The sequence below is a fragment of the Hyla sarda genome, chromosome 4, assembly GCF_029499605.1.
Source record: "Hyla sarda isolate aHylSar1 chromosome 4, aHylSar1.hap1, whole genome shotgun sequence".
Taxonomy (NCBI): Eukaryota; Metazoa; Chordata; class Amphibia; order Anura; family Hylidae; genus Hyla; species Hyla sarda.
Window position 1 is genome coordinate 45,877,306 of NC_079192.1, and position 14,165 is coordinate 45,891,470.

At 44.4% G+C, this 14,165-nt stretch overlaps 1 protein-coding gene across 3 annotated transcripts in view; it reads right to left on the minus strand.

The window, feature by feature from the left end:
• ADGRE5 (adhesion G protein-coupled receptor E5) overlaps positions 1 to 14,165 on the minus strand; it is a 184,204-nt gene that overhangs the window by 1,609 nt on the left and 168,430 nt on the right. For all 3 annotated transcript variants that reach the window (XM_056570735.1, XM_056570737.1, XM_056570736.1), the window contains 2 exons: positions 8,989 to 9,157; positions 8,752 to 8,853 (listed from right to left, as the gene is read on the minus strand). In XM_056570735.1, the coding sequence (XP_056426710.1) occupies positions 8,752 to 8,853; positions 8,989 to 9,157 (271 nt within the window). The remainder of the gene's footprint in view (positions 1 to 8,751; positions 8,854 to 8,988; positions 9,158 to 14,165) is intronic.

Consider the following 14,165-nt stretch of genomic DNA (forward strand, 5'->3'; position numbering starts at 1 on the left):
TCGTGATCTTAGGAGGTTCAAGGTATCGGTGCCACTTCCCTTTTTTTTCTTTGTTAAGATTTGTAAATTACTTCTATTTAAAAAAAAAAAAAAATCTTCTTCCAGTCCTTATTAGCAGCTGAATACTACAGAGGAAACTTTTCTTTTTGGAACACAGAGCTCTCTGCTGACATCACAAACACAGTGCTCTCTGGACAGTTCTTAAAATGGACAGAAATGTCAGCAGAGTAGGAGAAAATCCCCATAGCAAACATATGCTGCTCCTAAAATGGACAGAGATGTCAGCAGAGAGCACTGTTCAAAAAAAAAAAAAAAAAAAAAAAATGTACAAATCTGTTCAACTTTCTGGCAACAGTTGATTTAAAATAAATAAATAATTTCCACCGGAGTTCCCCCTTTTACTGGTTAACGACCATGGACGTGTATACTTGTCCATGTGCCATTTAACCGTTCTATGATGTGGGCTCCCGACTCCAGCCGGCGTCATACCGGCCACCCCCAGCTGATTCTTGTAGCTGGGAGCGGTATTAATAGAAGACAGCGGCGTCTAAAGGAAGCTGTGAACTCTCCCTGGTGGTTCAGTGGGGTGGATCTCCAACCCCCCCCCAGCAATTTACCACATTGATCTGTATGAGGAATCTAATGATTCCTCCTAAAAGTCCCCTAAAGGGACCAATAAAGGTGAAAAAAAAAAAAAAGTTTAAGTTAACAAACAAGTTAACCTTCCTTATTAAGTTCAAATCGCCCCCCCTTTCCCCAAATTCCATATAATAAATATATAAACGGAATAAAAATATGTGGAATCTCCGCGTGCGTAAATGTCCAAACTATAAAAATATAATGTTAATTAAACCGCACGGTCAATGGTGCATACGTTAAAAAGTCACATTGCGTATTTTTGGTCACTTTGCATACACTGAAAAATATATAAAAACTGATCAAAAAGTCCCATCAAAACAAAAATGGTACCGATGAAAACTTCAGATCATAGTGCAATAAATTAGCCCTCATACCGCCCCATATACGGAAAAATAAAAAAGTTTATAGGGGTCAGAAGAGGACAACTTTAAACATACTAATTTTGGTGCATGTAGTTATGTTTTTTAAGTAGTGAAATAAAGAAAACCCTATTTAAATTGGGTATCATTGTAACCTTATGGACCTACAGAATAAAAAATATATGGTCTCATTTTTACCGAAAAGTGCACTCCGTAGAATTGGAAGAACCCAAAAGTTACCAAATGACTTTTCCCAATTTTGCCCCACAAATAATATATATTATCTTTTTTTTCTGGGTTCGCCGTTAATTTTGTGGTGAAATGATTGATGTCATTACAAAGTACAGTTGGTGGCACAAAAAATAAGTCATCATAGGGTTCTGTAGGTGCAAAATTTAGTGTTATGATTTTTAGAATGTGATTAGGAAAAAACTAAAGTGGAAAACCTGTGTTCCTTAAGGGGTTAAGTAGATGGTGCATGTCTGTGATATCCACATGATGCCCAAGGTTTCCTAGCAGAACAAAGCCTCACACTGATCCTCTAGCCAGGTCATTTCCATTTTTCCTAGTTTAGTGGATGAATATAGCTGATCTGCGACTATCCACCCCCACACATGGCCCTGTGTGGTCTGACACCTTTCTACAATCACTTGGGGTAACTGTTTTAGCATTTTGCATTACAGTAAGAGTGACTAGCCTGTGCTCTTCACATAAAATAGTGAGCCTTGGGGGTTCACAAACTTGTCGCTTGTTAACCATTTGGTTTTCCTTCGATCACTTTTGGTTCCTGTCAGTCTCCCAGATCCTTCCACTTGCAACTTCAGCAACTGACTGATCACACTGTTACCTAATGTTAACTCTAGAAATGAGCGAAGTTACAGTGATTCGATTCGTCACGAACTTCTCGGCTCAGCAGTTGCAGACTTTAATCTGTATAAATTAGTTCAGCTTTCAGGTGCTCCGGTGGCTGGAAAAGATGGATACAGTCCTAGGAGAGAGTCTCCAGCCACCGGAGCACCTGAAAACTGAACTCATTTATGTAGGATAAAGTCTGCAACTGCCGAGCCGCAAAGTTCGTGATGAATTGAATTACTGTAACTTCACTCATCTCTAGTTTACTCGCTGCCTTTGAACTTCTTGAAAGACCCAATTGTCATTGAAAATCTGTGTTATTCTCTTCACCTGTCTGGATTTAATGTTATGGCTGCTCCGTGTACACTGATTCCTAGTGCAGGGAAGTGAATGGAACAGGAGCATCAAAAATAGCCCCGAAGGCCCTGTACTAGATATAATAAAGTCTCAAGTTCTGCCTATTGGTCCTTTGCTTTTTAACCCCTTGAGGACAATGGACGTAAATGTATGTCTTGATGCGGTGGTACTTAAAGCACCAGGATGTAACTTTGTCCTGTACATGATGCACGGCAGGTTTCGGTTGCTATCAGCAGCCAGAGACCTGCCGGTAATGGCGGACATTGTGTCATCACATTAAAAAAATAAATAAGCACCCGCCGCAGCTGTTAGGAGCAGAGCGCCGATCCTGACAGATAACCCCCTTTTAGTGCTGTGGTCAATCTAACTGCAGCACTGATTGGCGGAGACAGAGGGAGAGAGAGCTCCCCCTGTTTGGCGGCTGCGCAACACAATCGTGGGTTGCTATGGCAGCAGGTCCTCGGATGATGACATCCTGTCTGTCTGCTACAGAAGCCTGTGAGATCCAGCCACAAGCTGTACTGTGCTGCTGATCAGGTCATACTGTGCTGCAGTAAAATGTATTACAGCATACTATAACCTGTAAAAAGTGAAAAAAAAAAATTAAGTGTGTAAATAAAAGAAGAAAAAAAGCCCCTTTCCGTATAAAAGCCCTGTATTATCATAAAGAAAACACATCATATACATATTAGGTATTGCCATGTCTGTAATGACGTGTACTATAAATCTATAATGTAAATTATCCCGCACGGTGAACGCCGTAAAAAAAAAAGTGCTAAATTTGCCAATTTTAATACAAATAGTGGAACAAAAAAAGATCAAAAGGTAGCATGTATCACAAAAATGATACCAATAAAAAGTACAGCTTGTCCCGCAAAAAATAAGCCCTCACTCAATGGCGTTGGACGAAAAATAAAGTTACGGCTGTTGGAACATAACACAAAAAGGGAAAAAAAGACTTTTGCTCAGAAAAAGGAAAAAGAACATGAAAAGCTATACGAAATGGGCATCACCATAATCGTACTGACCCACAGACTAAATATAACATCACTTTTACCGCACAGTGAACACCATAAAATAAATTTAAAAAACTACAAATATTCCAGTTTTTCCCACAATATTTTTTGCGTTTGTCACAAAAAATGCTTCGTGTCAACAAAAATGCGTCAGTTATATAAAGTACAATATGTCACAAAAAAACTGAATCGCTCCGCTTAGAAAAAGCGTTCTAAAGTTATTACCATTTAAAAAGACACGTCAAATTTAAAAAAAAAAAAGAGCCTGGTCATTAAGGTAAAAAATGGGTCCGTCCTTAAAGGGTTACTCCGCCCCTAGACATCTTCTCCCCTATCCAAAGGATAGGGGATAAGATGTCAGATCGCTGCGGTCCCGCTGCTGGGGAGCCCCGGGGATTGCCGCTGCGGCACCCCGCTATCATTACTGCACAGAGCGAGTTCGCTCTGTACGTAATGACGGGCAATACAGGGGGACAGAGCAGCGTGACATCATGGCTCCGCCCCTCGTGACATGACGGCCTGCCCTCTTAATGCAAGTCTATGGCAGGGGACGTGACGACCGCCACACCCCCTCCCATAGACTTGTATTGAGGGGGGCGGGCCGTGATGTCATGAGGGGCGGGGCCATGACATCACACTGCTCCGTCCCCTGTATTGCCCGTCATTACGCACAGCGAACTCGCTCTGTGCAGTAATGATAGCGGGGTGCTGCAGCTGCGATCCCTGGGGTCCCCAGCAGCGGGACCCCTGCGATCAGACATCTTATCCCCTATACTTGGATAGGGGATAAGATGTCTAGGGACGGAGTACCCCTTTAAGGGGTTAAAGCAGTACATTAATAGAAAAGCACGTAACAATGGGTATCATTTTAATTGTATTGACCCACAAAATAGAGGGAAAAAAGTCATTTTTATCCTAAACTGTACAGTGTAAAAACAAAACCTTCTAAAATTTGCGGTTTTCTTTTCAATTTCCCCACACACATATATATATTTTTTTCACCGTACATTTTTTTGGTCATTACAAAGGAAAAATTGGTCATGCAAAAAACAAGTCCTTATATGGGTCTGTGGATGGAAATATGAAAGTTAGAATTTTTAGAAGATGAGGAGGAAAAAAGGAAAATGCAACAATAAAATTGGCCTGGTCCTTAAGGGGTTAAAGAGGACATGTCCCCACAACCCCAAATTGAGATTTTGCTATAATTTGAAATACTTTAGGGTCTTCTAAATATTTTTTAGAAACTTTTAATACACCCTCCTACTCCTGAGATATGAGGGTTTATAGTTTGTGTGACAATCCAGGGAATCAGATAGGTGTGAACTTAAAGGGGTACTTCGGTGGAAAACTTTATTTTTTATCAACTGGTGCCAGAAATTTAAACAGATTTGTAAATGACTTCTATTAAATAATCTTTACCCTTCCAGTACTTTTTAGCAGCTGTATACTATGGAGGAAATTCTTTTCTTTTTGAATTTCTTTTTTGTCTTGTCCACAGTGCTCTCTGCTGACACCTGATGCCCGTATCAGGAACTGTCCAGAGCAGGAGAAAATCCCCATAGCAAACCGTTCCTGACACGGACAGAGGTGTCAGCAGAGAGCACTGTGGACAAGACAAAAAAGAAATTAAAAAAGAAAAGAATTTCCTCTGTAGCATACAGCTGCTAAAAAGTACTGGAAGGATTAAGATTTTTTAATAGAAGTAATTTACATATCTGTTTAACTTCCTGGCATCAGAGTAATGCCCAGCTGGCTGATTCCCTGAATTGTAACTTGATAATAAAATTGAATGAATTACACTGCAAACAATTCTGTGTAACCAAAGCCTAATAACATAATGTGGCTTTATTAACTTCTGATAAATGTTGTCCATTTTTAATGGGAGAGGTCTTAAAGGGGTGTTCCAGGCCAAAACTTTTTTTATATATATATATATATCAACTGGCTCCGGTAAGTTAAACAGATTTGTAAATTACTTCTATTAAAGAATCTTAATCCTTCCAATAGTTATTAGCTTCTGAAGTTGAGTTGCTGTTTTCTGTCTAACTGCTTTCTGATGACTCACGTCCCAGGAGCTGTCCAGCTCCTATGGGGATATTTTCCCATCATGCACAGCTCCCGGGACGTGACATCATCATTGAGCAGTTAGACAGAAAACTTCAGAAGCTAATAACTATTGGAAGGATTAAGATTTTTTAATAGAAGTAATTTACAAATCTGTTTAACTTTCCGGAGCCAGTTGATATATAAAAAAAAGTGTTTGCCTGGAATATCCCTTTAACCCCTTAAAGACGCAGGACATAAATGTACGTCCTGGTACGGTGGTACTTAACGCACCAGGACGTACATTTACGTCCTAAGCATAACCGCGGGCATCGGAGCGATGCCCGTGTCATGCGCGGCTGATCCCGGCTGCTGATCGCAGCCAGGGACCCGCCGGCAATGGCCGACGCCCGCGATCTCGCGGGCGTCCGCCATTAACCCCTCAGGTGCCGGGATCAATACAGATCCCGGCATCTGCGGCAGTGCGCGATTTGAATGAATGATCGGATCGCCCGCAGCGCTGCTGCGGGGATCCGATCATTCATAACGCCGCACGGAGGTCCCCTCTCCTTCCTCCGTCCGGCTCCCGGCGTCTCCTGCTCTGGTCTGTGATCGAGCAGACCAGAGCAGGAGATGACCGATAATACTGATCTGTTCTATGTCCTATACATAGAACAGATCAGTATTAGCAATCATGGTATTGCTATGAATAGTCCCCTATGTAAAAGTAAAAGTAAAAAAAAAGTGAAAAATCCCCTCCCCCAATAAAAAAGTAAAACGTCAGTTTTTTCCTATTTTACCCCCAAAAAGCGCAAAAAATTTTTTTTATACACATATTTGGTATCGCCGCGTGCGTAAATGTCCGAACTATTAAAATAAAATGTTAATGATCCCGTACGGTTAACGCGTGAACGAAAAAAAAAAAAAGTCCAAAATTCCTACTTTTTTAATACATTTTATTAAAAAAAAAATTATAAAAAATGTATTAAAAGTTTTTTATATGCAAATGTGGTATCAAAAAAAAGTAAAGATCATGGCGCAAAAAATGAGCCCCCATACCGCCGCTTATACGGAAAAATAAAAAAGTTATAGGTCATCAAAATAAAGGGATTATAAACGTACTAATTTGGTTAAAAAGTTTGTGATTTTTTTTAAGCGCAACAATAATATAAAAGTATGTAATAATGGGTATCATTTTAATCGCATTGACCCTCAGAATAAAGAACACGTCATTTTTACCATAAACTGTACGGCGTGAAAACAAAACCTTCCAAAATTAGCAAAATTGCGTTTTTCGTTTTAATTTCCCCACAAAAATAGTGTTTTTTGGTTGCGCCATACATTTTATGATATAATGAGTTATGTCATTACAAAGGACAACTGGTCGCGCAAAAAACAAGCCCTCATACTAGTCTGTGGATGAAAATATAAAAGAGTTATGATTTTTAGAAGGCGAGGAGGAAAAAATGAAAACGTAAAAATGAAATTGTCTGAGTCCTTAAGGCCAAAATGGGCTGAGTCCTTAAGGGGTTAAGTGGGGACTTTAGGATGCAAATGCGCATGTGCAAAGTAAAAACCGTCTACAGTTTCCCGTATGGGACCGTATACATGTGCGTTTCCCATTGACGTCAATGTTAAAAAAAAAAACGTATGTGGTTGCAGTACGGTTTTTAAACCGGAGACAAAACCGTGGTCAACTACGGTTTTGAGTACGGGAGGAAACCATATTGCAAGCAAACCGTACACAACCGGATGCATACGGTTTTCAATACGGTTCCATACGTTTTCAATAATGAAAAGGTATACGGGAAACGTACTCGAAAAACGTGGTGTGAACCCAGCCTTACAAAGGATGGATTGTGTAAGCAGGGGCTCCATGGCCTATGTTACTGACCGTATTATTCACATCAGGCACCAAATAAATTAGTCAGCGCCCTGGCATTCGTTGTTATCATTGACGGCAACACATGTAAGTGGATTCTGCCAAAAGAATGAACCTGGAATTTCAGTAGTGTACACAGTGCAGCAGAATCCCATTGAAAACAATGAGGCTGCCGCCGCACCGGAATTTCCATGCAGAGCTCTGCTCAGAAATTCTGTAGTGTAAATTTGCCATAAGGGTCTATTCACATGGCAGAATTTCCGCTATCGGAATTCCGCCTCAAATTAAAGCCCATAGACTTCTATGAGATTCCGCACTCCCATTCACACTTCTGAATTTCCGCAAGCGGAAATTCAGAAGTGTGAATGGGAGTGTGGAATCTCATAGAAGTCTATGGGATTTAATTTGCGGCAGAAAGCGGAAATTCCGCCGTGTGAATAGGACCCTAAGGGAGGCATAATACTGTGTGTGGACCATCCAATTTTATGAGGCATAATAGTGCAGGACAATTAAAGAGAAATAACTTAAAGGGGTACTCCAATGCTAAGCGTTTGGAACAAATTGTTCCGAACGCTGGATCTGCGCCGGGATCTCGTGACGTCATAGCCCCGCCCCCTAGTGACGTCACGTCACGTCCCCTCAATGCAAGTCTATGGGAGGGGGCGTGACAGCTGTTACGCCCCCTCCCATAGACTTGCTTGAGGGGGCTGGGGCGTGATGTCATGAGTGGGGCGGGGCTATGACATCACGAGCTCCCGGCTCCAGCGTTTGGAATAGTTTGTTCCAAACGCTGACCAGCGGAGTACCCCTTTAAGTCAAAATTCAGTGTCGTGGTATGCAAATAGTGGGCGAGGCCTAAAATTGTTCTTTCATTGTAATCAAGGATAAATGTTCAACTGATCATTTTATTTCTAATAATTTAGGTTAAAATTGTCTATCCCTGATGTATAGTATATTGGCCAGACTACTGGGGGACTTGTCACTTCTCTTTTGGGAAGGACAGGACAGGCCCACTGATATGACTTTTATCTGGTTCATAAACCGTTTTTCCAACGTAGAAAAATTAAAGGGGTTATCCAGGAAAAAACTTTTTATATATATATATATATATATATATATCTCAACTGACTCCAGAGAGTTAAACAGATTTGTAAATTACTTCTATTAAAAAATCTTAATCCTTTCAGTACTTATGATCTGCTGAAGTTGAGTTGTTCTTTTCTGTCTAAGTGCTCTCTGATGACACCTGTCTCGGGAACTGTCCAGAGTAGAAGCAAATCCCCATAGCAAACCTCTTCTACTCTGTGCAGTTCCCGAGACAAGCAGAGATGTCAGCAGAGAGCACTGTTGCCAGACAGAAAAGAACAACTCAACTTCAGCAGCTGATAATTATTGGAAGGAGTAATATTTTTTTTTATAGAAGTAATTTAGAAATCTGTTTAACTTTCTGGAGCCAGTTGATATATATATAGAAAAAAGTTTTTTCCTGGAATACCCCTTTAAACTTCTCTATTACTAAAATAAGATTCCTGATCAAGACGCTTCCTGTATGGTATGGATGCCCCACGCCATCTTCTGTGCAGGGCTGTCGCTGCCCCCTTACCTTGCTATGTGTCTGTGTGTTGCTGGTGTTGCTGAATTCGGAGTAAACCGGAGACTTGAAATGCGCAAGCGCACAAAGCCATATCTTATACTCTGCCCGCACCTGTGAAGGAGAGACAACTGAGAATGAATACAGGAGGGGACACAACGCATCAAAGTGTCATGTACTGATAGGATTATGATTGATTGCATTTGACTTTCCATTGTCCCCACCCACCATAGCGCCCCCTTCTTTTACCTTTTTGTGCATCAGACAGTGCAGACAGAAGATCTGTATTCCTTGCAGGGTGTTGAGGATGGTGAACGCATAAGCGAAAAAGAGTGTAGCAGAGCTGAACATGAAGAATCCGAATGCCCAGCAGCTCCCCAGGATACACAGCTGTGCCAGCGATGTCACGGTCAGGGTCCTAAAGACATTCCGCCATATATAAAGTTAGTATGCATATACAAGGGGAATTTATCAATGTCTTTGTGTCGTCGAGGCAACTGGCGCACATTATTGGGCAATCGATTATTTATTTAAATAAAAGTGACTTTTCCTGTGTAATGCACAAAAATTGATAGTGACAAAGGATTCCTTGTGGCCTGCAATCATTAAAGTGTATCTGTCATCAACAAAAACTTTTAATATAATGTAGATAATACCTATATCTGTATATTTATAAAAATGCTGTCTCATGAAAATGCTGTCTCTGCAGCTATTGCATGATTGTCTCTATGAGGAGACCAAATACAGGAAGTGAGGGCGGGACAAGCAGGGCTCTGTGCAGGCTCCTGGCTTGTCAATCATCCTGTTGTTTGAGCCTGGGGCATGTCACAAAGCCTCACTGCACAGAGCCCTGCTTGTCCTCAGTGTACAGAGCCCTGCTTGTCCTCAGTATACAGAGCCCTGCTTGTCCTCAGTATACAGAGCCCTGCTTGTCCTCAGTATACAGAGCCCTGCTTGTCCTCAGTGTACAGAGCCCTGATTGTCCTCAGTGTACAGAGCCCTGATTGTCCTCAGTATACAGAGCCCTGCTTGTCCTCAGTGTACAGAGCCCTGCTTGTCCTCAGTGTACAGAGCCCTGCTTGTCCTCAGTGTACAGAGCCCTGATTGTCCTCAGTGTACAGAGCCCTGCTTGTCCTCCGTGTACAGAGCCCTGCTTGTCCTCAGTGTACAGAGCCCTGCTTGTCCTCAGTGTACAGAGCCCTGCTTGTCCTCAGTGCTTAGAGCCCTGCTTGTCCTCAGTGTAGAGAGCCCTGCTTGTCCTCAGTGTACAGAGCCCAGCTTGTCCTCAGTGCAGAGAGTCCTGCTTGTCCTCAGTGTACAGATCCCTGCTTGTTCTCAGTGTACAGAGCCCTGCTTGTCCTCAGTGTACAGAGCCCTGCTTGTCCTCAGTGTACAGAGCCCTGCTTGTCCTCAGTGTACAGAGCCCTGCTTGTCCTCAGTGTACAGAGCCCTGCTTGTCCTCAGTGCTTAGAGCCCTGCTTGTCCTCAGTGTACAGAGCCCTGCTTGTCCTCAGTGCAGAGAGCCCTGCTTGTCCTCAGTGTACAGATCCCTGCTTGTTCTCAGTGTACAGAGCCCTGCTTGTTCTCAGTGTACAGAGCCCTGCTTGTCCTCAGTGCACAGAGCCCTGCTTGTCCTCAGTGTACAGAGCCCTGCTTGTCCTCAGTGTACAGAGCCCTGCTTGTCCTCAGTGTACAGAGCCCTGCTTGTCCTCAGTGTACAGAGCCATGCTTGTCCTCAGTGCAGAGAGCCCTACTTGTCCTCAGTGCAGAGAGCCCTGCTTGTCTTCAGTGTACAGAGCCCTGCTTGTCCTCAGTGTACAGAGCCCTGCTTGTCCTCAGTGTACAGAGCCCTGCTTGTCCTCAGTGTACAGAGCCCCGCTTGTCCTCAGTGTACAGAGCCCTGCTTGACCTCAATGTAGAGCCCTGCTTGTCCTCAGTGTACAGAGCCCTGCTTGTCCTCAGTGTACAGAGCCCTGCTTGTCCTCAGTGTACAGAGCCCCGCTTGTCCTCAGTATACAGAGCCCCGCTTGTCCTCAGTGTACAGAGCCCTGCTTGTCCTCAGTGTACGGAGCCCTGCTTGCCCTCAGTGTACAGAGCCCTGCTTGTCCTCAGTGCAGAGAGCCCTGCTTGTCCTCGGTGTACAGAGCCCTGCTTGTCCTCGGTGTACAGAGCCCTGCTTGTCCTCAGTGCAGAGAGCCCTGCTTGTCCTCAGTGTACAGAGCCCTGCTTGTCCTCAGTGTACAGAGCTGTGTATCATTATCCATAACAAAGTACACATACTGAAGCTGTGCTAATGAAATGAAGTGGAAAGTGTCAACAGGAGTGCAGAAACCAATAGAAGTGCATGGGCTTTCATTTCAGGTGGAATTCTGCCCCATGTGAATAGACCCTTAGATGTCGAGGGGCGGAGTACTCCTTTAAGCCTCAACCCACTGCAGGTTTCAGCTGCGGTGGATTTTCTGCTGCAGAAAATCTACAGATTACATTGACTACAATGCACATAAAACCTGCAGCGGGAAACTCTAATCCACCCGTGTGAAAGTACTGTTCATGAAATCTGTAGCATCAAATATGTGCAGGATACTGTACTTGCAAATACGCCCTCCGCATACATTAAGATGTTTGTATTTTGCTGCAGATTTTCTGCTGCTGAGTTTTATGGTTGACTTATAGGAGTACTCCGGAGCGCTGGTACATAAAAAAAAAGTTTACCTCATCTGATAGCTCTTTCAAAGACCTTTCCAACGAAACCTCATTTGTCAAATTTGGCCCAGCCATTCTCTTGTAATTGCTACCTGTCAGCAGCCATGTCATAAAGACTACATTTCCCATGACTCCCTGCGCCAGCTTCCTGTTAGCTGCTGCTCTCTCCCCCTCCTCTCCCCCCCCCCCCCCAAGGAAATTATAATAAATTATAATAAAGTGATGCCCACAGCTCATTCCCTTGTGGTTATCTCCTCCCATCCTCCCCCTCCCAGCTCATCAGCCCTCTCCATGTGCCCACTAGCCCACTGATCCATGTGCCCACCAGCGCAGTGTTTCCCAACCAGGGTGCCCCCAGCTGTTGCAAAACTACAACACCCAGCATGCCCGGACAGCCGAAGGCTGGGAGTTGTAGTTTTGCAACAGCTGGAGGCACTCTGGTTGGGAAACACTGCACTAGCGGTGTCACAAGAATGCCGCAGCACTACGCAAATAGCGTAGGGCTAAAGTAGGCAGCGATAGGAGCCTAGCGTTAGCCCTACGCTATTTATTATAGTACTGCGCATGCGCAGAATAAATTAACTTTGGGGGAGTAGCCGACTCCGGGCTGGGAGGCCGGCACAGCCCGCAGTGACTCATGGGAGCGATGAGTCACCGGGCGAAGATGGCGCCGGATCGTGAAGAAGACGCGGTCGAGCATCATCAAAGGACCCAGCTTCCGGCCAGATGGAAAAGCGAGAAGTCCGGGAAGAAGCCGACATGGACAACGTGAGTATATTACAATGTGATATAACTTTTATTAACCCCTTCCCGTAGAATGTCATATATAAACGCTGGGTTGTGCAGTGCGTTCGCGCATCCCGGCGTTTATAAATGACATTCAGTTAACCCGGCGATGCGCAGCATCACACGGGTTAACTGGCAGAAGTCCCGCTGTTTCCAGCAGGGGACAACTTCTGCTTCACCCCCAGGACCATCCATTGATGGTCCTGGGCAGCGATCACTGTGATTGGTCCCTGAGGACCAATCACAGTGATCTGGGGTGAAAGTTCAGATCCCCCAAACTGCCCGCCCCTGGAAGTCGGGCAGAACGGGGGACGATGGCTGCGGGGGCTCGCGGGGACCTGCTGCATAGGGGGGAACATCAGGGGACCGGCGGCCTTACCTGGCGGGACCGAGGAGCAGTGGCAGGACCGGCCACGTGGACGAGCAGCGACGAGACTGGCAGGTAAGTATATGGTCCTCAGAAGCAGCAGTGAAGATCTTCACTGCTGCTTCTAGGAGTCTGAAAACTACAACTCCCAGCATGCCTAGACAGCCTTTGGCTGTCTGAGCATGCTGGGAGTTGTAGTTTTGCAACATCTGGAGGGCCCCAGTTTGGAGACCATTGTATAATGGTCTCCAATCTGTGCTCTTCCAGCTGTTGCAAAACTACAACTCCCAGCATGCACTGACTGTCTAGGCATGCTGGGAGTTTTAGTTCAGCAACATCTGGCCCTTCAGATGTTGCCGAACTACAACTCCCAGCATGCCCTTCAGCTGTCTGGGCATGCTGGGAGTTGTAGTTTTGCAACAACTGGAGACACACTGGTTGGGAAACATTGTTTCTAACTCAGTGTTTCCTAACCTGTGTGCCTCCAGCTGTTGCAAAACTATAACTCCCAGCATGCACTAACAGACCATGCATGCTGGGAGTTGTAGTTTTGCAACATCTGGTGCACCCACCCCTGTGAATGTACAGGGTACATTCAAATGGGCGAGGCTTTTACAGTGGGTTTCTCGCATCTTGAGATGCAGCAAATTTTGCGCCGGGAAACTCGCTGTAATCCCCCGCCCATGTGACTGTACCCTAAAAACACTACACTACACCAACACAAAATAAAATAAAAAGTTAAAAACACTACATATACACATACCCTTACACAGCCCCCCTCCCCCAATAAGAACGTCCGGTACGCCACTGTTTCCAAAGCAGAGCCTCCAGCTGTTGAAAAACAACAACTCCCAGTATTGCCGGACAGCCGTTGACTGTCCACGCATGCTGGGAGTTTAGCAACAGCTGGAGCCACCCTGTTTGGGAATCACTGGCGTAGAATACCCCTATGTCCACCCCTATGCAAATCCCTAATTTAGGCCTCAAATCTCACTTTGGAGCCCTGTCGTATTTCAAGGCAACAGTTTAGGGCGACATATGGTGTATCGCTGTACTCGGGAGAAATTGCGTTACAAGGTTTGGGGGGCTTTTTCTTCTTTAACCCTTCATGAAAAGGAAATGTTGGGGTCTACACCAGAATGTTAGTGTAAAAAAATTTAATTTTTTACACTAACATGCTGATATTGCCCTATACTTTACATTTTCACAAGAGGTAAAAGGGAAAAAAGCCCCCCAAAATTTGTAACGCAATTTCTCCCGACTACAGAGATACCCCATATGTGAGCGCAAAGTGCTCTGGGGGCGCACAACAAGGCCCAGAAGGGAGAGTGCACCATGTACATTTAAGGTGATTTGCACAGGGGTGGCTGATTGTTACAGCGGTTTTGACAAACGCAAAAAAAACAAAACCCCACATGTGACCCCATTTCGGAAACGACACCCCTCACGGAATGTAATGAGGGGTGCAGTGAGAATTTACCCCCCACAGGTGTCTGACGGATCTTTGGAACAGTGGTCCGTGAAAATGAAAACTTGTACAGCCCACTGTTCCAAAGATCTGTCAGACACC